This window comes from Lontra canadensis, unplaced genomic scaffold, assembly GCF_010015895.1.
Source record: "Lontra canadensis isolate GAN:19392208 unplaced genomic scaffold, GSC_riverotter_1.0 scaffold72, whole genome shotgun sequence".
NCBI lineage: Eukaryota > Metazoa > Chordata > Mammalia > Carnivora > Mustelidae > Lontra > Lontra canadensis.
The window spans coordinates 4,775,034-4,800,603 of record NW_022631066.1 but is presented as its reverse complement, the minus strand read 5'-3'; the positions used below and the strand labels follow the sequence as shown (position 1 = coordinate 4,800,603).

Genomic DNA, 25,570 nt, shown 5'->3' with positions numbered 1-25,570 from the left:
GCACTTGAGAAGAAAACTAGATGTTTCTGACATTTCTAGAAAACATTTATGATCAAAATAGCATAAAATAGTTAGTTGTTTACATAATGTATTATCCTTCACAAGGTGCTTTCACATACAGTATAGTTTTCTATTCTTCAGCAATATCGTATATTCCTAATATTCATAAAGGCACTGGTGCTGAAGGTATTTAATAAATGTGTATAGCTTAATTATAGAATTAGATCATGCAAAATTATCTTTATTTTATAGCTAAGCATACTGCATCAGAAAGGTTAAATAACATGCTTGAGGTTGCAGAGTTAGTTAAGGACAAATCCAGGACTAAAGGGTCTAATTTGGTGAGGCCAAGGTACCTCAACATTGTTTTTTTCTTTCCCAAGAAGACTATGTGTAATAATTCACAAATATATTCTCATTTTTAATAAATATTGGCTAATGTTTGGTGTTTAATAATCTTTTTATCTGACTCCAATAAATGACACAATTACAATCTCATACAGTTAAAAGTATTCCTAGTTGAGTTACTAGTGAAATCATAAGGACTTAATAAAGAGTATAATTTTGTGTTCCTGTCCAGGTTAAATTTACAGAACCAACATTACAGATAGGCAATTAAGTATAAGTCTTTCTGTACTAAGTTTCTCCTAACTGGCTAATTCCAGCTTTGTTTTATTTTATTTTATGTGAGTGAGAAGAAAAAAATCCGATGTATGCAGAAACTACCAACAGAGCACTTGGTTTAATTGTAGAGTAAAATTAGTAATGCATTGAATAAACTTATTGACACAAATTTCGTTTTTATTTCCCTCAAGTGATGTATTCCAGTGGATAATTATGTTTCTTTTATTAACTCTTAAGATGCCATCTGCCCATACTAACCACTCAGATGACCTTCAACTCTGCCATGTTCCTCATATAGTCATTTCTCCAACAGTATAATTTTTTACAGTACAAACTAGATCAATAATGGTCAAAATTAGAACATACATTTGCACTCATAACAATTTTGCTTATAATAGAATTGAGGTAAGAGGGTACTACTGCTGTTTAAAATAGGAGTGAATACAGATTTCTTTGGGTCATTCAGTGCTCCCCCATCAAAATCCCAATGTTCTTCTAGCCATACTGGTAAAAGGAATAGTGGAGGTTTGGATTCCTTTAAATAAGTAAGTTACCTTTCCTGAGATTGTAGCTCTGTATTTTTGAACTAAAGATTTAAAATTCTATTCTAAGTTATAGTTCCCCATTGTTACACAGCTGTTTATTTTAGTTCACTTTAAAGATACCATTTACTTGGGATGAAGTGAAAACCCAAAAAGCAGATTGTCTTTTTCTTAATTTTCTGTCAGATTACCAACTGTTCACTTTAATGCATTTTCCAGTTTCACAGTATCCATTTGTGTCTTGGGCATCGATTTTAATTATCTGATAAAATTAACCATCTTGCCCTCTATTTCCTTAATATAATAATAATAGTTCCTTTAAAGTTTATGGCTTTATCTAGGTTTCCTGTGGGTCTGTTTCTATCATGTCTTTTTTTTTTTTTTTTTATTTGGCTTCTCCTCTAGATTTTCATCCATTGGTCCCATCTCCTTGCATGCCAGATAATTTTTGATCCAATGTTGGGCATTGTTTACAACCACTAAAAAGATACTTTGAGGTTGTGGATGATGTTTTCTTCCTCCAATGAGTGTTTGCTTTTTCTTTTTGGCAGGTAGGATGGAACAGATTATTTAATACTGTCAGGGCTAAGCTCATTCAAAGTTGAGCATCAGTCCTTATAAAGACTGGTGTATTTCTGGTTAGCACTTACTCTTAGAACGTAGTCTTTCAGGAACCTCCACCCAGGTCTGGGTTTTACTACAGGACCTTTTGCCTTAATGGCCCTGATCCCCTGTGTTTTCCTCAGCTTCAAATCTGAAGTTCTGTTCAGTTTCTCAGTCTCTAAATCTTGCTTGTAAATTGCCAGATGCATTGATAGGAAGGTGGTATTGCATTCACTTCTGTGATTTCCTTTTTCTGGAATCTTGGCTGTTCGAGTCTGCTGTTTGATGGCTGCCTGATGCCTTCAACAGGTGCTATCCATATGTTATTTATCTTTCCTGCTTGATCTCAGTAGGAGAAATGGTCTTTTACAAGTTTGTCTGCCATAGCCAGAAGTCCCATTCACTTTTAATAACCATCTCCTAATTTGATACAATCTAGCATTTATTGAACTCTTCATACATGCCAGGCAGTGACCTAAGTGCTTAAAATTTATCTCATATTCCTCCTCTCTCTGCCTGCCTCCCTGCCTACTTGTGATCTCTGTCAAATAAATAAACAAAATCTTTAAAAAAAAGTTTGCTCATATAATTCTCTCTCTCTCTCTCTCTCTCTCACACACACACACACACACACACACACACACGGAGGTAGTTGCTTTTATCATTTATAGAGCAAGGAACTGAAACATCCAGAGAGGTTCAGTAACTTTCTCAAATTATTAAACAAAGATTCATCCAAGGGAATATAACTCCAAAGCCTGTAGACGTAATCACTGTCCTGTACTGCCTCCCTCTGACTTCCTTTTCAAGAAATAACTAAACTGAGGGCACCTTGATGGTGCAGTCAGTTAAGCATCTGACTGGGTTTTTGCTCAGGTCGTGATCTCTAGATAATGATCTCCAGGTCATGAGATTCAGCCCCCTTTGAGCCTTGTGTCAGGCACTATGCTCAGCGAGGAGTCTGCTTAAATTTCTCTCCTTCTCCCTTTACACCTCCCCCTCCTCTTGTGTACCCCCCCTAAAATAAATAAATAAATCTTTAAAAAAAAAAAAACAGAAATGACTGAACTGCTTCACTCACTTCAATATCTTGGACAGTCTTTCCTAGCTAGTCATTATTATGCTATAACCCTCTTGAGAACACAAGAAAGAATGGTTTGCCTTTCCATAACATTTATTTTATTTTACTAATCTCTTTTTTAAAGATTTTATTTATTTATATGACAAAGAGAGAGACAGCAGGAGATGGAATACAAGCAGGGGAGTGCAAGAGAGAGAAGCAGGCTTCCCACTGAGCAGGGAGCCTGATGTAGGGCTGGATCTCAGGACCTTAGGATCATGTCCTGAGCTGAAGGCAGATGCTTAACAACTGAGCCACCCAGGTTCTCCTGTTTTATTAATATTTAAAAAAATGAAAAGAGGTTGTATGTAGTTAAAAAAATAAAATAAAATAAAATATAAAACAGGCACCCTTTCTTAAACGATTAGAATTTGGAAAATCACCATTCCCATTTCCTATTCTGTTAATAACCAGCTGTGACCTAGAACCCATATTCTTTATATTGTTTTTAGTTACTATTGAATAATGATGCTTGTTTGCTTGATTACGGTAGATATAGACCTAAAATTTGGGACCATTGATAATATAACAAGGTATCTACCTACTCTTAGATTTCATTCCAAAAACATTAGGAGTTTGAAATCAGATTTCTTACAATCCTGATGCTGTCTTTTGTAGTATACCATAATATTTCAGAAGTTACATTTCCTCTGATTTGTGTTTCTCTTTTTTATTTTGAATTTATTGCATTATTTCTCCTCTTGTATTTTGAATTTAATGTTACTTTAGATACAAACTAGGGGAGGATGTGATTCTTTTTGTTTCTCTTGCAAATATGGTTATTTTCTTTTAACCAGCTCATGGGAGGGATAGGGTAATCATCAATTTCAGACAGTGCAATTGAAAAAAAGTCATATAATCCTTCTATATGGCAGCAGGGGGAAATCATAGAGAATGTATACCCTACCTGTGAGTCAGCCTATTCTATCCATTTTCTTGGTTGAATACCTGACTGTCTCCTTTAGCAAATCTTAGAGGAGGTCAGTATAGAAGAACTTTATTACTTATTAAGTAAAATCACTTTCTAATCTATTTTATCATTTAAGTGTTTAAACTTAATGTACCTTAGTGTAACATCCACTAACTTCCACTGTTTCTGTGGAAGAATGCATAGTTAATAAATCACCTTTGCCAATTGGGTGTAGGTTTAAATGGCACCCTTAATACATTTTGAAAATTTCTTTTAAGACTATTTCTCTTATTTAAACTGTAATGAGTCTTCATTCATAGTAATCATCCTGTAAGTACTGAAAGATGAACACTTGCTGAGCTTGTAGAATTTATGGAAAAAAATAATTCAAGAGAATAAGAGAAACCCAAAAAGAACTGAGCAGTGAAACATTTGCCATTGAAATGAAGTTATTTGCCTTTATGGCTACTGCTCTGTGTGTGAGAACATTGGACATGTGTTTATATAATACATATGCATCCAAAAAGCTTTATAGTTGTGCAGTAAATTACTAGAATTACATATATATACAGATATATGTTTGAGATATATACCTATACATTATATATTTATATTCAAATAAAATTCAAATAAAATTTATAAAATTAATAAATTTATGATTCAAGGTTGAGAAAACCTAGATGACATAAAATGCTGATTATAAACCCTTAAGAAATCATTCTAAAGATGTAGACACAGATGATTTTACATTATAGTGTTGTCCATATTTTAAATACATGAAATATAAAATGATATCTACATACCTTTATTTAGAATCTAATTCATTTGCATTTGTGGATATACTTTTTTAAGTTATATCACATATAAAAGCTCCTGATGTTTTAATTTCTTTTTACTTTTCACAGTGTAAGAAAATGACAAATTGAACCATTTTCTCTTTATAATGTTCCAATAACAGGATCTACCTAGAAAAAAGTTTTAAAAGGAGAAATTTTGGGGCACCTGGTGGCTTAGTAGGTTGAGCATACAATTCTTGATTTCAGCTCAGGTCGTGATCTCAGAGTCCTGGGATTGAGCCTCACATTGGACTCCATACTTAGTGGGGACTCTGCTTGAAGATTCTCTCTTTCCCTCACCAACTTATGTGCGCTCTCTCTCTCTCTTCTCTCCCTTTCAAATAAATAAGTAAATCTTTAAAAAAACAAACAAACAAACAAACAAAAAAGGAAACTTACTATAATGCTGGCCCTGCCCCTAGTTGTTGTTTTCTTGTTGAATGTGTTTCGTCTTTGTGGTGCATTTTCTCCTTGAAGCCTTCCTCCCTTTCATCCCTGAGAGGTCACTGGGAGGTTGCTCTTGCCGATATCAAGCCACATCCTATCCTCCTGCTCTCACGCTCCATGGCCATAGAGCTCTTTCGTCTCTCCTTGAGGGGAAAGGACTGTGTATTCCTCTCGTCTTTCTAAGCTCAAGTAGTTTCCCAATCCCCACTCTTTTCCTCTTGTGTTTTATTCCCAGGCCACGTTGTAGGCAAGCTCCCTTGTCTACCTGTAAACCCAGATAGAGTTCCCAGCATGGTTTTACTGTCTTGAGCCCCACTGCACAACCTTCTTCAGACAGTCGTCTGCCTCAGTGTCTTATTTTATATGAAGCTCCAACTCTAGTTGTTAGTTCATTTGGGGTACTCTTTAAATCAGAGCTCACAGTGATTGTGTGTGTGTGTGCATGCGTGAGTGTGTGTTTGCAAAATGGACCTGTTACCAACATTTAGATATCAGAGGGTTTTAAATAAGAATACAGATTCGTGTTGCCCCTTGAAAAATCAGAAGCCCTCGATCACTTGCTCTGCATTTCTACGTAGCAATAGTTCACTGGGAAGTGTACTTTAGTTATGTTCCCTCCAGTCTCTCCCACAGCAGTTTCTTTGTTCTTACCCTAGGCTAGCACTAGTTTATATAAAGATTCAGCTTAAAACTCCTCGTTTAATAGAGGGGCTGTCCTTACTTATTAGCCGTATGTTGTTCTGCTTCCAGATTCTCTATAGGCTGTGATTATGGAGGTGGGGGAGAGAGGGCTGTTAAGAACATATCTCTAACTCTGAGAAACAAACTGAGGGTTTTGGAGGGGAGAGGGGCAAGGGGTTGGGTGAGCCTGGTGGTGGGTATTATGGAGGGCACGTATAGCATGGAGCACTGGGTGTGGCGCATGAACAATGAATTTTGGAACACTGAAAAAAATTAAATTAAATTAAAAACAACAAAAAAAGAACATATTTTTGGCTTATGGCTCTCCTTTGCTTTCATACCCAAGTGCTCAATACCCGGCATATGAAAGGAGATCGGTAACTGTAAGCTAAAAAAAGACTAAAATAGTTGTGCAAAATGTTAACAATATGCAGGAAAGCAAGTGGATTTTTATATTGTCAAATTTAATTGAAAGCCTTTCTGTTCGAAAGGCAGTTTTCAGACAACCAAGCACTAATACTGAGGACTTTATGTGTTGTTTTGATCGTAATAAAGAAAAAGCATGACTCCTTATAATTGGATGCCCTACTGAGTAACAGAGAAGCCAGATCTGACATTTAAAGGTGATGAGGTAGGAAGTTAAAAGCTGAATGTAGGTGAGAATGGGCAAAATAGTAAGCCTTGGGTTTTCTTCAATGTATATATGTTAACCTGCTTGACACCATGTTGCTAATTAGCGAGTGAACAAAAATTAGTTTAGGGTAATTCTTCTCCAGTGATAGGCATGTGATTCCTACTTTGGAAGGCACACTACGCAATCAAGCTCTTGTTGAGATGCTGTGCCGCCTGTTAGATAGATAGCTGGGTCCGTAATGGAAACTAATGAATGTTTTGGTGAGGATTGCCATGCAGAAGAGAGAGGAAGATAAAATCCCATTACCTCTGATTCAAACAGCATGCTGTTACCTCCCTAACTGTTTCAGAGACAGAGGTAAAACTTCATGTTTTATGGGTCGTGTTGGGCCCCTGTATCCTGGAGAATGACATCACAGCATGGAAAAGACAACAGCTTTTGTCTCTGAACCTTCCCCTGCAGACCAGTGTGCTCTGCCCTACCTTGGCCTATCCCTAATATTTTTTTCCTGTCTTAATTTCATCTGCTTATTGCAGCTCCTTTCTGTGTCTATATACTTCATTTGCTTCATTATATCACTTATAGAAAAATTTATACTTAAATAATAGTCTTTTCTGTGTCCTGCAAAATGGAACGAAAATTTAAATACCTAAAAAATAAGAATTTATAAATGCTTGTGTAAGCTGAAATGGAAGCACATTTCAGCTGGTGTTAATGTTCCTTTTCTATAACTATCTGTGGAATGAATGTAATTGTAAAAGTCATTATCAGAAATTTATGATTCAATACAAATCATACAGAGTCTGAGTGAAAATTTAGCTTTGCTTCAAACATAAAAAGGCAGCTATTAGAGACACTTGAAAATAATGAAGGTACATTTCTTTTTTTCTTAAAAAAAAAGCCTCTATAGTTTAGAGTTGGTACTATTTCAGAATGGCTTCCTGAAAACCCTAGGAACTAACTTAGAAATATATTTTTTTAAGATTTTATTTATTTCTTTGATAGAGACACAGTGAGAAAGGGAACACAAGCAGAGGGAGTGGGAGAGGGAGAAGCAGGCTCCCCACCAAGCAGGGAGCCCAATGTGGGTCTCCATCCCAGGACCCTGGGATCATGACCCGAGCCTAAGGCAGACGCTTAATGACAGAGCCATCCAGGCACCCCATTTAGGAAATATTTTGAGTATGACTGGAAATTTGTAGAAAGGATAAAAAAAATACTGCTTCCCATAAAGCAAAATTTTTAGAGTGCCTGGACATCATCATTGGCCCTAGCTTCTCTGACTTGAGTACTTCATATTCTTGTACATAGAGAGTCTTCTATAGAATAGGTGACTTTCTTATGCTAATGACAGACCAGACCCTCTCTTATGCTAATTTGTGTGATACTGACTATAATTCTTGATGGTTTATTTATACACAGATACACACCCCACACACACAATTGCTCTGTTGCTATTAGTCAAAGTAATTCAAGTTCAATGTGACTTTTAACAGTCCTCCTGATTCATCCTAATGGTCCCTAAATTAAATACTCACATGGAATCCTGCAGACTGGTCTGACTTGCTCACAAAGAGCTGACACAGCCCGATTCCTTACCCACAGTAAGTGAGTGGATGAATGATCCTTTTAGAGAACAGCCCCATGCCTTTGATGTCTGGAAATAAAAAGATTACAGTCCAAGAAAGCAAGGTAAAAGGATATATGACAATCTCAGGTGGGAAAGAGACAGACTATTTCTGAAAGAAGTCTATGATAAAACTTGGAATTGTTCATCTTTTCCTCATTAATCTTTTACCATATGAAGCATTTAATTCACTTGTCAAAAGTAGTGTTTTCAAAACCTTATGTGCAATTGTTTCATAAATGGCTTGGTGCCTTCTTGGAAAATGTAGGAAACCAAGAGCTTCTTGTACATTTTCTTTTAATATTTAATAAAAATTAATAATAAAAGACCCCAGTTTTAGAAAATCTGTACTTGTATTCATGAACTCTGTAAAAGTTTAAAGAAAAACATTTGAGGCCAGTGGTATTGCCATAAAATCATCCTTTTCCAAATCTTCTGCTTCTCACCTGTCCATCTCTGGACGTCTCAGTACTCTTCTCCAGTGCTTTCCAGGTGGCCCTTCTCATGGACAGACAACTTCTTTCTCATGGCTTGCAGTCTGAAAGCACCGCCTAGGTGTACAACACAGTGACCCCAACGAAGAGCTCAACACCATTCTTTCACTTACACCAAGGCTGTGGTGACATCATTGGCTCTCCTCTTTCTCACACCCTCTTCAAATCCATGACCTGGCTTCATAGCAGTGCTTTCACAATTCATCTGGAATCCATCTTTCTATCACTTCCATCTCCTACATGCATCACTCTAGTATAGTCCAAGCCACCCATCTCTTTTCCAGAAAACTGTGATACCTTCTTAACTAGCTTCTGCATCTCCCCTTGCCCCCTACAGTCATGATCACACAGAAGCCAGGGTGATTGGTCTTTTTCAGATGTAAAAGAACATCCTTCCTCTGTTCAAAATCCTCTAAACCTTCACTCTACAACGTGAAATCAACCTCAGTCATTGCCATAGCTTGTGGGGAATGCATGCTCCCTATGATCTACCTCCACCACCTCTCATCTCCTTTGACAATCTTAGTAATTCCTCCTTCTCCAGTGATAACCTTTTAATTCTGAAAGACACCAAAAACAATTAAGTCAAAACCTTGGCCTGTACTGGTCCTTCTACTCAGAGTTTTCCTCACATATCCACATGGCAAGCTCATGACTACAGAAAAGTCATCTCATCACAGAAACTTTCTGTGACTCCTTCTCTTAAGGAAGGCCCCATCCCCTTCTCTCTCTTTACCACGCTTTAGTTTCCTCCTTAACACTTTCTTAGCATACTCTAGTCTTTTATATTCACTTGTTTTTATGTCAATCTCTGCCCTATAGAATATAAGCTCAGTGATAGCAGGGTATTTGTTCTAGTCTCTTCTATAATCCCTACAGTAATACATAAAATATTTAGCTAATATCTAGTAAATGAGTGAAGGAATTCTGGCTTATCAAAGAGCATCTAGAGTGCATATGCCTTTTAGGAAATATAATTTTTTTAAAGATTTTATTCATTTATTTGAGAGATGAGTGAGAGAGAGCATGAGAGAGGAAAAGGTCAGAGGGAGAAGCAGACTCCCCAAGGAGCTGGGAGCCCAATGCAGGACTCGATCCTGGAAGTCCAGGATCACGACCTGAGCCAAAGGCAGTCACTCAACCAACTGGGTCACCCAGGCACCCGGGAAAAATAATTTTTGTATAGTAAATAATATTCTCAGAAATTTATTTCTACTTTATATTTCCACATTATATTAAGATGCGTAATAGAAATGTTTATGGTAGTAGTGGTTTGTCAGACACAGCCCTCAGAAGTTACTGCCCTATGAATAAGTATAAGTAGAAAACTGGCAGTGAGTTAAAATGTTTCTCGTAGAAGCAGAGGATGATTTCTACCTACCTCAGTTGTCTTTACAGATAGAATATTTCACCCTAGTTAACAATTTACTTGTTGAAGCTTGGAAAAGTCAAAATCGTTCTATAGAGTGAAGCCATTGAACTGAGGCTTGAAAGCATCTTTACAGGTCAAATACAACTATCTTCCTGAAGGGCTGGCCAATTTAGGATATTTTCAATGACAGAAGACTACCTACCTTGTTATGCTACCCATTTTGATATGGATGGATTTTCCTTAGTTTAAATAAGTCTGAATCTAGGTAACTTAGACACATTAGTCTTCATTCTTTTGGAATCCAGAAGAAAAAGCATAAACTAGGAAATAAAGAGATACAGAAGAGTGAAAACAAAATGCAGAAAATGAAACTCTTCCACTGGAACATTCTCATCTTTCAAGTTTAATTGTACCTAGAAGTTAAGAAGGTATTTATCTGATTCCCTGAACCTAAGGAGGAAGAATCTTTTTCATTTTATGTAGAAATACCCAGAGGTATTTGCTATTGGATCTCTAATAGAAAATGTATTGGTTAGTATTACTGTGTAACAAATGACCCCAAAATGTAGTTTCTTAAAACAACTCCATTTCTTATTTCTCACAAGATACCTATGGATCAACTTGGCAGTTTTACTGATCTGGTTTGGACTTTGCTCATCTCAACAGTCTCATTCATGTGCCAGCTGTTAGCTGGTGGATTGGTTAGAGGCTACCTGGTCAAAGATGACCTCTGCTCAAAGGAAACATTTCTCCATATGCCTCTCTTATATTTTCAGTAGACCAACAGCATATACCATCATAGAACTGGCCAGAATCCCAGAAAGGAGGTGGAAATGTGCAAGTACATTTTCAATCTTCTCTTTTGCTTGACGTTTGCTGTCATCATCTTTTGCCATGTTACTGAGCCAGAGTCCAAGTGAGAAGGGACCAAAAGTGACAAGGCAAAGGGTATGGATACAAGGAAGCCATTGATGGAGGCCATTAGTACAGTCAGTTCACCACAGATAAAAAGCACAGGAGGAGAGGGTTTGACTCATAGACAAAATATGAAGGAAGGGAGTGAAAGGATAGAAAGAGATGGAGCAAAGGAAATCAAAGTGGAACGTAGCTAGCTGAGGAAAGAGATAAGGAAGAAAGACTGAAGAGGTAGAATAGAAAGTGTGTAAAGAGGGAAAGCATAAGATACTAGGAGATCTGCAGGAACCCAAACATGTGACCCGAGAAACAAGCTCTTGTATAAAAATATAATATTTGTGGTAGTATAATAGTATTTTCCAACTGATAGCAATACAAACTCAAGTTCCGCTTTGAGTATGGGAAAAGAAGAAATACAATCACTTACCACAGAATTACCTGGTAAAATATATCTCATCTTGCAGAGGGAAATTGCAGTCACAGATGTTGGAGAATGAAAGTAAGTGACAAATACAAGTTAGCAAAGATTTCATACTTAATCCTGATCAGGCATGTATGAATAATGCTACTTAGCAATTGTGACTTAGTGGTTATTAGGATATACAAAATATAACTGGAACTGGAAATATTGTCTATGTTTTTTTCTAATTTTTGTCTTTTTTCCTTTAATTATAAGTCTGTCTTTTTTAAAAGATTTTTATTTGAGAGAGAGAAAAAAAAAGCACAAGTAGGTGGGGAGAGGCAGAAGGAGGAGGGAAGCAGTGTCCTCACCGAGCAGGGAGCCTGATGGGGGGCTGGATCCCAGGACCCTGAGATCATGACCCCAGCCAGAGGCAGTCACTTAACCAATTAAGCCACCCAGGCAGCCCTATAAGTCTGTCTTAAATATAAATTACACTTATATTAGCATTTTTTCCTCAACATTGTGTATAAAACTGGGTAATATATAATGTCCACTAAGAAAAGGAGTTACATATATTACTGAGTATGGCTTAATAATCACTAAATAAAGTATGTCAGAGGTTCATTTAGCAAATGAACCTTTAGGGACAGAAATGTTGGTTTTGTTTTGTTTTTGCTGTGCAAATACCAGATTACTTCTTTTAAAAAGTGTATTTATTTTTATTTATTTATTTTAGAGAGAGAAAGAGAGTGAGAGAAGAGGGGAAGAGGGAGAGGTACAAGCAGACTACACACTGAGGGTGAGCCAGTTTCAGGGCTCAATTTCACAACCCTGAGATCATGACCCAAGCCAAATCAAGAGTTGAACACTTAACTGTCTGACCCACCCAGGTGCCCCATCAGAATATTCTTAATGCTGGTTAAGAACTGGACATACTGACATAAAATTGGCAATACTGTAACATTGTTTAAGAACAGACTAATTTAGTACATAAAGAGAAAATTTTGTCTTACATTTACTTGTTTGGAGATAATTCCATAAATTTCAGATACATTAGAATTTGCTCTTCATTGGTTAATTTCAACAAAATAGCCCTTTTACAATTTCATGATGTCATGGACAAAAATTGAGTAGTATAGGCCTTATTATAACTTCTGCCCAAGTTATTCTCCTGGCTTCTCATTTCTAGGCTGCTTATTATGTTTTGTACAACAAGGTCTGATCAAATACGGTCTTAAATGAATTATCCACAGATGGCCCATGGTCTGCTTATTCCACCTTAAGATTTTTGGTACATTTATCCTTCCCTTGTTGTTTCTTGGCCCATTAGTTATTGCAGATGGTTTCATGCCCATTTTTATGTCTATAAAACTGGTAATAAACATAGTACTCATATCTCCATTGATTCTTTTCTAAATCTAGAAAAATTGGCTTTAAGACTTTGTCTCATTTGTAACTATTTCATATATCCTGAATGTTTTAATTTTTTTAAAACTGTAAATGTAAAAAATATCTGTCATATTCAGATTTGGGTTTCACTGAGGTTTAAATTAGGAAATGTGACCTTGAGATGACCCATAATAATTCATAAGTTTTCCATATAGGTTTCAATCAGAATAGTGAAGTTCAGCATCCATCAACGCTTGCCAAGTTTCACTATCTATCAATCAACAGTGGTTTGTTAAATATATATTTAGCTGTGTACCTATTTGTCCTTCTCTAGGCATTGGATGTATAAGGCCCCTTGTAAACAAGGATTTTTTTAAAAAGCCATGAAAAGTAATATAAAGTATTTTAGGAAAACAGATGATACAAGAAGAGTCTCAATTCCTGAAATGACAGCCAGCACTGAATGTATTCATGGTGCGCCTATATGTGCGATGAGGTTTGGCATTTGTCATCAGTTACTTTCCCTGAGAATCTACTGACTTTCATCCTCAAGCAGCTGTCTATAAGACCAGAAACTCTCTTGTCACTTCAGCTCATCTAAAGCACTAAACAGATGTTATGTTTTGCTATTGTATGCCTTTCTTCTCTGATATTTCCCGCTCACTCTCTCCCTGGTCCATCATCTCCATCCTACCTTTATCCAGTAAATAGGATGATCACACTACCCGCCCCCACCTAAAATGAAATTCAAATCTAACACATAGCAATCTGCTTTTTCTTTTCCAGATTCCTGTCTTGGTCACACAGATAAGTTCGACTAATCACCCAGTGAAAGTGGGGCTGTCTGATGCCTTTGTCGTTGTCCACAGGATCCAGCAAATTCCCAGTATGTAGAAGGGTAATTGCAAAATCTGAGCCTGCTGTGGGGTAAATTTAAAGGAGACTGACTTCAGGCAGTTGTGATAGATAGAGTAACAGAATCACTTAACCAATTGCTGCTTGAAAATTATATTGTTTTGTTTATAACTCTTCTTGGTGTTTGCTATCTCTCTGGTACTCTTCAACTAATAATATAGGTAAAGCAAAATTAAAAAGCCAGGCCAACAGTGTGTAATTTTGTTTTCTTTGGGATTATTAGCTTGGTGACATAGGTATATTTCTGTCATTAATAAGAAGAGCATAAAGGAATGACAGATTATTTGACTGATGGGCGTATGAGTTTTATTTGTTTGTTTGTTTGTTTTTGGCTTAAATTTATCAGCAAAAGAGTAGCTTTATGCCATTTTTATGTCTATCATGTTTGTATAACAGTCTAAAGAAAGATGAAAGAAAAAGTATAAATTGAAGTAAATAAAAGCTTTGGTTGAGCTATACCTACCAAAGAAGATAAGTATTTTGGTTGTTTAAGTCATTTTCACTTATCTAGTCTAGTTTCCATTTGTAGAATAAAAGCATATGTGTTACTTGGGCAGCTCTTCATCATATTAGAAATTCAGATTTTTAGAAATTCAGAATATTAGAAATTCAGAAAACCACCATTGGTAGTAGTTCTGATCATGTATTTAGCCATCATTTGAAAATTTCTATTTTTTTAATTAACATATAATGTATTCTTTGCCCCAGGGGTCCAGGTCTGTGAATTGCCAGGTTTACATACTTCACAGCACTCACCATAGCACATACCTTCCCCAATGCCCATAACCCAATACCCCCTCCCCACAGCAACCCTCAGTTTATTTTGTGAGATTAAGAGTCTCTTATGGTTTGTCTCCCTCCCGATCCCATCTTGTTTCATTTTTTCCTTCCCTTCCCCCCAAACCCCCCACTTTATCTCTCAAATTCCTCATATTAGGGAGATCATATGATAATTGTCTTTCTCTGATTGACCTATTTTGCTCAGCATAATGCCCTCTAGTTCCATCCAAGGTATTGCAAATGGCAAGATTTCATTTCTTTTGATGGCTGCATAGTATTCCATTGTATATATATACCACACCTTCTTTATCCATTCATCTGTTGATGAACATCTAGATTCTTTCCATAGTTTGGCTATTGTGGACGTTGCTACTATAAACATTCGGATGCATGTGCCCCTTCGAATGACTACATTTGTTATCTTTAGGGTAAATACCCCATAGTGCAATTGGTGGGTCATACTGGTTATGGGTCTATTCAGGCTTTCTATTTCTTCCTGGTTCAGTTTTGGTAGTTTTAATGTCTCTAGGAATGCATCCATTTCTTCCACATTCTCAAATTTGCTGGCGTATAGTTGCTCATAGTATGTTCTTAAAATTGTTTGTATTTCTTTGGTGTTGATTGTGATCTCTCCTATTTCATTCATGATTTTATTTATTTGGGTCCTTTCTCTCTCTTTTTGATAAATCTGGCCAGGGGTTTATCAATCTTATTAATTCTTTCGAAGAACAAGCTCCTAGTTTTGTTGATTTGTTCTACTGTTTTTTTTTTGGTTTCAATTTCATTGATTTCTGCTCTGATCTTTCTTATTTCTCTTCTCCTGCTGGGTTTAGACTTTCTTTGCTGTTCTTTCTCCAGCTCCTTTAAGTGTAGGGTTAGGTTGTATATTTGAGACCTTTCTTGTTTCTTGAGAAAGGCTTGTATCACTATATACTTTCCTCTCTGGACTGCCTTTGCTGTGTCCCAAAGATTTTCAACAGTTGTGTTTTCATTATCATTTGTTTCCATGAATTTTTTCAATTCGTCTTTAATTTCCTGGTTGAGCCATTTATTCTTTAGTAGGATGCTCTTTAGCCTCCATGTATTTCGTTCCTTTCCACGTTTCCTCTTGTAATTGAGTTCTAGCTTCAGAGCATTTTGGTCTGAAAATATGCGGGAAATGATCCCAATCTTTTGGTACCAGTTGAGACCTGATTTATGACCCAGGATGTGATCTATTCTGGAGAATGTTCCATGTGCACTACAGAAGAATGTGTATTCTGTTGCTTTGGGATGGAATGTTCTGAATATATCTGTGATATCCATCTGGTGCAGTGTATCATTTAAGGCCTTTATTTCCTTGTTGATCTTTTGCTTGGATAATCTGTCCATTTCAGTGAGGGGGGTGTTAAAGTCCCCTACTATTATTGTATTATTGTCGATGTGTTTCTTTGATTTTGTTATTAATTGGTTTATATAGTTGGCTGCTCCCACATTAGGGGAATAGATATTTAAAATTGTTAGATCTTCTTGTTGGAGAGACCCTTTGAGAATGGTATAGTGTCCTTCCTCATCTCTTACAGTCTTTGGCTTAAAATCTAACTTATCTGATTTAAGGATTGCCACCCCAGCTTTCTTTTCATACACATTAGCATGGTAAATTGTTTTCCCACCCTCTCATTCTAAATCTGGAGGTGTCTTTATGTCTAAAATGATTTTCTTGTAGACAGCATATGGATGGATTTTGTTTTTTTAATCCATTCTGATACCCTGTGTCTTTTGATTGGGGCATTTAGTCCACTTACATTCAGGGTAACTCTTGAGAGATATTAATTTAGTGCCATTGTATTGCCTGTAAGGTGACTGTTACTGTATACTGTCTCTGTTCCTTTCTGATCTACTACTTTTAGGCTCTCTCTTTGCTTAGAGGACCCCTTCAATATTTTCTGTAGGGCTGGTTTGATGTTTACAAATTCTTTTAGTTTTTGTTTGTCCTGGAAGCTTTTTATCTCTTCTTCTATTTTAAACGATAGCCTAGCTGGATATAGTATTCTTGGCTGCATGTTTTTCTCATTTAGTGCTCTGAATATATTATGCCAGTTCTTTCTGGCCTGCCAGGTCTCTGTGGATAAGTCTGCTGCCCATCTAATATTTTTACCATTTTATGTTATAGACTTCTTTTCCCGGGCTGCTTTCAGGATTTTCTCTCTGTCATTAAGACTTCTAAGTTTTACCATTAGATGATGGGGTTTGGACCTATTTTCATTGATTTTGAGGGAGACTCCCTGTGTCTCCCGAATTTTCATACTTGTTCCTTTGCCATATTAAGAAATTTTCTACAATAATTTGCTCCAATATACCTTCTGCACCTCTCTCTCTTCCTCTTCTGGAATCCCAATTGTTCTAATATTGTTTCATCTTATGATATCACTTATCTCTTGAATTCTCCCCTCATGGTCCAGTAGTTGTTTGTCTCTCTTTTGCTCAGCTTCTTATTCTCCGTCATTTGGTCTTCTATATCACTAACTCTCTCTTCTCCCTCATTTATCCTAGCAGTAAGAGCCTCCATTTTTTTTTTTTTTTATTGCACCTCATTAATAGCTTTTTAAATTTCAGCTTGGTTAGATTTTAGTTCTTTTATTTCTCCAGAAAGGGCTTTTATTTCCTCCAGACAGGGTTTCTCTAATAAATTCCATGCCTTTTTTGAGGCCTGCTAGCACCTTGATAAACGATGGTTCTGAACTCTAGATCTGACATATTACCAACGTCTATATTGATTAGGTGCCTAGCCATCAGTACTATTTCTTGTTCTTTTTTTTGTGTGTGGTGAGTTTTTCGGCCTTGTCATTTTATCCAGATAAGAATATATGAACGAAAGTATAAAATACTAAAAGGATGTCAAAGACCCCAGAAAAATGTACTGTAACCAAATCAGAAGAGACCCTAAATCAGGGGGAGAAGAAAGGGGGTAAAAGGAAATTTTTAAAAAAAATTTTTCAAATTAAAAATATATACATATTATATATATTTTTAAATTTAATTTAATTTAATTTTAATTATATATATGTATATATATATACATATATATATATGAGAATATGACTGGTGAATAGAACAGAGCCACCCACTTGATTTTGGGTGTATTTTGGTCTCTTAGAAGAAACTACCTCCCAAAATTTTAGAGAAAGAAATACTTATATATATACAAAAGTAAGGGTAAACATGATGAAGGGATGGAATATGACTATAAAGATGAAAATTTAAAAAAAAATTCTAAAAAAGGAATTGATAAGATATATTGGTTGGAAAAAGGAAGAAATCTAAAGTGGAGAGAATTTGCTCAGGCCAGAGACTAGATCAAAGCCCTGTGCTAGATTTAGGGTTTATTTTGATCTACTAGAAGAAATTGTATCCCAAAATTTTTTAGAAGGAAAAAATCCTATATGCGTACAAAAAATAAAGTTAGATACAATGAAGGATAAAATATGACTATAATAATGAAGGTTTAAAAAAATTTTTAGGAAGGTATAATGAAGGTTTAAAAATATTTTTTAGAAAGGTATTGTTAAGATAAACTAGTTTAAAAATATTAAAAGAGGAAAAGTTAAAAAATTAGAATAAGAAAAAAATAAAGTTAAAAATTTTAATTAACTTTGCAAGACTAAAGAATCATGGGGAGAAAGCCATGAATTCCATGCTTTGCTTTCCTCTCTTCTGGAATTCCGTTGTTCTTCTTGATCAATGAGCTTGGTCTTGGCTGGATGTTCTTGCTGATCTTCTGGGGGAGGGGCCTATTGTAATGATTCTCAAATGTGTTTGGCTGAGGCAGAATTGCACTGCCCTTGCCAGGGGCTGGGCTAGGTAATCTGCTCGGATTCACTCTCGGGAGCTTTTGTTCCCTGAACGCTTTCTGTAGAGCTCTGGAGGACGGGAATGAAAATGGCGGCCTCCCAATCTCTGGCCCAGAAGAGCCAAGAGCTTGGGGCCCCACTCCTCTGTGCACCCTTGGAGAAAAGCAGTCAATCACTCCCATGTCCCTGGTCTCCAGCCGTACTCCGTGCTCACCCGACCTGTGACCGAGCATTTCTCTCTCTGGCACAGATCCCCGTCTGGAGTCTCCAAACCCAGCAGATTCCTGCCACTCTGCTCGTCTGGCAGATGAAGGTGGGTGTACCCGGATCTGCCACTTGTGGGGTCCCTGCTCAAAGAGCAGTGGTCCATCTGTGCCACAGATCACAGTTTAAAATAACCCCGAGCTGAGAGCTCACTCCTTAGCCCTGTGTCTGTAGCCGGCTTCCCCGCTCTAATACCTGAGAGCTCTGCTACACTCAGACACCCCCCATCCTTCTGTGAACCCCATGGGACTTGAGACCACACTGTCCCCATGAGGGCTCCACCCCCACTTGGCCTCTGGAGTAATGTCCCTCAGTGGAGCAGACTTCTAAAAGTTATGATTTTGTGTTCCGTTGTCCCACCGCTTGCCGGGAGCCAGCCCCTCCCCATTCGGCCTATGTTCCTGTTGGTTCGGATTCACTTCTCCACATGTCCTACCTTTCAGAAAGTGGTCGATTTTCTGTTTCTAGAATTGCTGCTCTTCTTCGCTTTGATCTCCTATTGGGTTTGTAGGTGTTCAGAATGGTTTGATAACTATCTAGCTGAACTCCTGGGACCTGATGTCATCTCAGTCTGCTACTCCTCTGCCATCTTGACTCCTCAGTCTCTGAAAATTTCTATTTTTTTAAACCTGTGTTTCAAGAAGACTCCTGAGGGATGCTTTAGTGTGTTAGTACTGAAGATGTTTGTGTCCTAGACATGCTTATTTAAAGCAAGAGATGATAACAAAATACATCTCATGCTTAGATAATTTATTTTGGTTTTTTGTTCGGAGACCTTATATTTCACTGTAGGGATAGACCTAATTTATCACATGCCTATGCTATTTGGTCTTCCTTTGAACTAATTCTGTTTAAGTATGCCATCTCTCAAATACAGAAGGTAAATGGAGTGGAAATTATTTAGACTTCAAATTCTAAGACTTTTTTGGATTGGCTGGAAATGTAGTAAGTATCTTACAAGTACAATTTAGAATGATGTTCATCTGTGGGAATAATGCTTCGTGAAGAATGTGAATCTTCCATGGTAGTTTCTCCTTATTAGCTGAGAATTACTGGGAAGTAACATTCGAGGGAACTATTAAATCAAGGCAGATTTTCTCGAAATGGAATTATACTGTGAACAAAGCAAGAATATATTAGCATGTGTAGGCACATAAAGACATCCTCTTAAATAAGAGGCCATGTCCTGGGAGAGCCAGCTGATTCCCCTTTGAGGACAAGTGTTTTTCACATTCCTACTTTCAGAGATGTTAAATCAAGCATGACTTGAGTCAATTATTACACAAGTAAAACACTAGTTTTAGTTTGTGAGTGCTTTTCTTCTGAGAAAGTATGTTATTTTCAGCTTTCTCAAAAGACAGCTTGGTCTACATTGATGTTCTGGTATACTATTGTTTAGACCAAAAGACCCACTCAAGTACAAAATAAAAAAAAAAGTATAAATGTATTTTAATATGCAAATATTCTCTCAGAACTGAAGCATGGTAGAATTGTGCTTACACCGTAGAACCCAAATTGCAATTTTTCATTCCTTGTGATAAGGTAATAAGATAACCATTACGTTTTGAGGAAAAATATCTTTCCCAAATATAAATTTTTTTTAATAAATTGGCAAAATTTATATGAATTTTGGGAACAGATTATGTCTGAAGTTGAGACAGCATTCATCTAAAAAAATTGCACAAGTTTAGGGAAATGCTTCCCTCAGGTAAGCTGCCTGCTGGAATGCCATTTGCATTTCCTGTTGACCTCACTGTTCCCCATCCTGAGAAAAGTAGCTAAGAGAGAATGGAAGTTCTGAGTTTCAAATCCACTCATCCCTGCTTTTAGAAGGGACCCTATTTCAGCAAGAAAACTGGAATTGATGTGTTCTATTTAAAAATATTTTGGGGAACAGAAAAATTTAAATCTTCAAAATCTGTTCCCACATTTATAAGGTGTAACAGTGTCTGTTACAGGAGCTTCTCTACAGAAGGAGAGATATGGTTGCATTGTATTCTCGGCCTTAAAAAAAAAAAAAAAGCGTACTTATTTATGCCAGAGATTAGATTAACCCAAAATGAGCATAATATGTTATACTTTTTCCTGAGACTGTAAGATGATTCGTGGAGATTTGTGTGTTACCTATTTGTGCAGTCAGAATTTAGATAAATATTTAAATCCTTTTCAACATTCTGCTCTCTTATTTAAAAACCCTGATTTTTAGGAGTCATCCTCACAGGGAATTTAAATAGTTCATCTCTGTTCCCCCTTTTTCTTCTCCTGAGTGAATTTAGGGAAAAACTGATCATTATCCTAAATAATGAGCGGTTTGGTTTCTTCTCTTTTGCAAGGTGCATTACATAGGACCCTGTTCTCATAAGATCAATTTTCTGTTCTTTTCATCATTTTGGTTACACGGGTTATAGAGCCTAGATCCTCAGCTTAATATACCCATGGCAACATGGGAATGTAAGCTATAACCTTGAGAATAAGTTTTCCCAGTGGGACCACATTTGGTATACCATTCTTATCAGTTGGTGAAAGTTTGATAAAGCATTTGAATAGCTGGTAGGTAGGTTTTACTTATTTATTATGAAGTTTTCTCCAACCATTTCATCATAATGTCAACAGCAAAAAAACTCTTTTTTCAGTTTTTTAAAAACTTCTAAATAGTAAATGATTTCAGTGCAACTTTCAAGCATAGTTTATTACTCTAGTCTTTACCTTTCAAAAAAAAAAAAAAACAGGTGATCTCATAGTTTAAAATATCAAAGGGAATTCAGGCATTGTTAGTAAATTTGTAAACACTTCTGAGATTACAAAGGAAATTCCTTTGCTCCTTCCAAAAAAAAAGAAAAAAAAAAAAGAAAGAAAAAACCGCATGGTGAAATTAACCCTTATCTAAAAAATAAAATAAAAGATAAAAATTAGTTAACAGTCCAGAAAGAATAAGGGATACTGTAGTGGGAACACTAATCATGAGGCCTTGAGCATCTTATTTAATTCTTATAACTTAACATGCAAGATGGTCATCTTAATACCTATGATGCAAAGCATACGTAGCATGCAGTGTTTGGCACCAAGCAAGCACTGTGTTAGTGTCCTTATGTACCGTTCCTTTGTCAGCATCAGCATTGTCACAGGGTGCCTGGGTGGCTCAGTCGGTTAAGCTTCTATCTTCTGCTCAGGTGGTGATCCTGGGGTCCTGGGATCGAGTCCCAATCGGGCTCCCTGCTCAGTGGAGAGCCTTCTTCTCCCTCTCCCTCTGTCTGCTGCTCCCCCTACTTGTATGCTGTCTCCCTATCTCTCGCTATCAAATAAGTAAATAAATCTTTTTTAAAAAACCCAAAAACAAAAAACATTGTCACTTTAGAAAGATAGTGATGCTAAGATGACCACATCTAGAACAAGTGCTCATGAAAATGGGTCTACACGGGATTTCCACTAGAAAACACCTGGGCACCCTCTCTCTGAAATTCATCCTTTCTTCCTTTTTTTTTTTTTTTTTAAGATTTTATTTATTTATTTGACAGTGAGAGATCACAAGTAGGCAGAGAGGCAGGCAGAGGGGAGGAGGAAGCAGTCTCCCTGCTGAGCAGAGAGCCTGATGCGGGACTCAATGCCAGGACCCTGAGACCATGACCTGAGCCGAAGGCAGAGGCTTAACCCACTGAGCCACCCAGGTGCCCTGAAACTCAACCCTTTCTAAGTATCGTATGGTTTTTGACTTCTCAGTATGTCTGTCTGTCCAAAGGTCTCTACATCACCTTCCATTTTTCATAAAATATTTTGTAGAATTTTAGAAAGAAAAAGAACACAGAGATCAGCTGTTTCAGTCTCCACAGGTACAGATCTGAAAGACAGGTCTACGTACAATGACTTCAATTATTCATTACAGAAATCCAGATGTAATAATGTACTTGTGATGATAAGCGTAGTACACATTAATTCAGAGAAATTTGTAAAATAATAACGAATACAAAGGAGAAAATTTAATTGGTCTGTAAATCTACCACAGCGAGATACCAATAATGTTTCCCTGTATCTGCATCCAAACTCGTGTTTATAGTAGACACACACGCAAACACATGCACATTAAGAAAATTGGCATTGGACTATAAATATTTTTCACCCCTTTTTCTCTTAATATATATAACACATCTCTTTCTGCACTGCTAAATACCTGTCTAAAATGTGGCCATTAGTAGCTGCAACAAATTCCTTTATTTCATAATTCATGTGACATGTCTGAACACTGGTTTGTCATGTTGGATGCTTTTCATATTAATTATCAGTAAATCGGTGCTGAACATCTTTGTTTATAAATGTTGACACAACTCTTTAAAAATGAATATGTGGCCATTGACGGTTAATAGTTCTTTTGTGTGTACTTTGACAAATTGCTGTCTCTAAAGGTTGTACCAATTTACTTCCCCACAAGCTTTTTATTAGATATCCCGTTTCCCCAGATGCTCCCAGATACTATTATCATTTTTAAACCTTGCAAATTTGATCAGCAGAACATGATATTTCGTTGTTGCCTCAATATTCTTTTGATTACCAGAAAGTTTTCACATTGTCATGTATCCGTAGGTCATGTGTCATTTCCATAATTTCTTGTTAAATAGCTTTATTAAGCAATTCTCGGCTTCTGCTTATGTCCCTCCAAATTCTTTTCCTCAGCGTGCAGAGATCTTCCCAGATAAACATACAGTTCTCACTAGTACCATCCATACTTGTTGGTTTCTCTCTGCTCCAACTTTAACACTGAATTTCCATCTGAATCTCTAGGCTTCTCCAACGCGCCTCACCTTTTCTGTGCCTTCAGAGCTTAAAGAGCATAACATTTCCAGCAAGAAAACCCAGAAAATCTGCTCCTGCCTTCACGGTTCTTTTATTTGGGAACATAAAGGAGTATGAAGTCTTAGTAATATGAAAGTTAGTTTTACACACACACAGAATTCTTGTCCAAGAAACCACGCAGGAAACCTGCCGACCTACCTTGAAATGGTTCTTCTCTAAGTTAACAATAACGGCTACTTCTGAGTCCTTGAGAACACTCCACTTTATTCTTGCTATCCTTACATTATCTGCTTCTTTCTTCACATCCATCCCTTTCTCATCAGCATCTGCTGTCTTCAACTTATTGACACTGTTCCTGCTACAACTTGCCTTCGCTTTCTTCATTGTTACTACTGTTCACAGCTCAATAAGAAATGTTAGCATTTTCAATGATAAAAGTCACAGCTAATTTGGAGAATCAATATGTTTTACATAGTCAGAAATTCAGTGAACTCTTAGAGGACCGTTGTATATAGTTTGTCATATGTGGTCTCTTTATAAGCTTTATAGGCCAGGTAGCAAGTTTTCAAAGAATTTGACCAAAATTATGTTTACAGACTTAAAAAAAAAAAAAGAACCTTAACAAACAAAAAGAGAGATGATTTGTTTTTTACTCCACAGAATGTCTTAAGTTTTAATTGTCAGAGAACATAATAGTATAGACCAGTACTGTCTAATGGAACTTTCTGCACTGATAAAATATTCTAAATTTAAACTGTTCAGTATTGGTCTTACTGGTCCGTGTGGCTACCAGCACTAGAAATGTGGCTAGTGACATTTGGGAATTGAATTTTTAATTTGATTTCCTTAATTAATTTTAATTTAAAGAGATACATGTGACTAGTGGTTACCGTATTGGACAGGGTAATAATAGGCCATGTAAGCATATTTAAATAAAATATTATATTGCAGATGTAATATTTACAGAATATATATTTTATTTCTTCCTTGCCTTGAAAAAACCTTAGAACTTTTGATACGATTAAATAATACATTTTCAAATATAAATATTTCTTTATAACTGATCTTCCCCCAAATAAAACCATTTGTAATTTTGGTTGGCTAGTAGTATACCTCCATTATAATTACTTAGCAACTGTAATTAAAAAAAAAAAATAGTCATGTTGATGACTATGGAGGAAATGAATAATCTGGAAAAAACTGAAGATATTTTTTCTTTCATAACTCAATTAAATCTCTTTTAGAAGAACTGAGCCTCTCTTGTTATTCTCAAAGTTACCAGGTTCTTTTCATTCATTTAAGGACACACTGATCCACAAATCCTTTAGTAAATTGGGCCATCTTACCTTCTTGGTCCTCAAAATAGAAAGCACTTCAAAATTATTCATTTTACAGCGATAAAATTGCTTCTCTTTCCAGCCCAGCTTCCTCAGGTGCTTTGGTTCCCACATAAGCTTTTGCCCACTCAAACCTCAACAAAAGGAAAAAGAAATCATGACATTTTCTCCATAAAATATCCTCTCATAAAACTCTTCCAAGATAGAAAGTGTTATGCAAAGTGATGTTCTATTGTTTAATACATCATTGCAAACATACCCTATTTGGTATGCTTGATTTTTTTAGAAAGAACCAAGTATTTAAGAATTTTCTGGATGTTAGAAATCACTGATTAGTTTATTTAACATATTTTAGAATGTTTTTTAGAATCTATGAACAAAACAGAATTCTTTCAGGGACTTGTGGCTAACCTGTGTGTTTTTTTTAAATCTTTTCATTAATTTATTCATTGCCTTTTTATCCTATACCAATATCAGGTAAAATAAAATTATACCAATACAGAGATGGTGTCTCTCAATTTAATCAGTCATTTCTAATGTAAAATACTAAAAGTCACAGAAAGGACTTCAATACATTACTAAAAATTCAAGACATTTAAACATTTATGTATTTCGGGTGCCTGGGTGGCTCAGTGGGTTAACCCTCTGCCTTCAGCTCAGGTCATGATCTCAGAGTCCTGGGATCGAGCCCAGCATTGGACTCTCTGCTCAGCAGGGAACCTGCTTCACCCCCTCTCTCTGCCTACTTGTGATCTCTGTCAAATAAATAAATAAATAAAATCTTTTTTAAAAATTTGATGTATTTTATATATATCTATTGAGTACCTATTAGGCTAGGATTTATTGGTCTAAGGAAGAGAAACCCAACTTAATGTACTTTTATTTCATTCAGTAAAGTGAATCAAAAGCTCATTTTTGCAGTGGTTACCTTACTATGGAAGGAATAAGAAAGTAGTCAAAATAGTTCTCAAAAATAATCTGAATAGAAAAATCTAATTTTTATATCAAGGTTATCTGCCTTTTTAATTTTAAATTATGGCCTCAGATTCAATTTTCTTCTTT

General features: G+C 36.3%; 1 protein-coding gene across 2 annotated transcripts in view; it reads left to right on the top strand.

The window, feature by feature from the left end:
• PLXDC2 (plexin domain containing 2) overlaps positions 1-25,570 on the top strand; it is a 467,666-nt gene that overhangs the window by 328,349 nt on the left and 113,747 nt on the right. For both annotated transcript variants that reach the window (XM_032880865.1, XM_032880866.1), the window contains exon 7: positions 13,384-13,483. In XM_032880865.1, the coding sequence (XP_032736756.1) occupies positions 13,384-13,483 (100 nt within the window). The remainder of the gene's footprint in view (positions 1-13,383; positions 13,484-25,570) is intronic.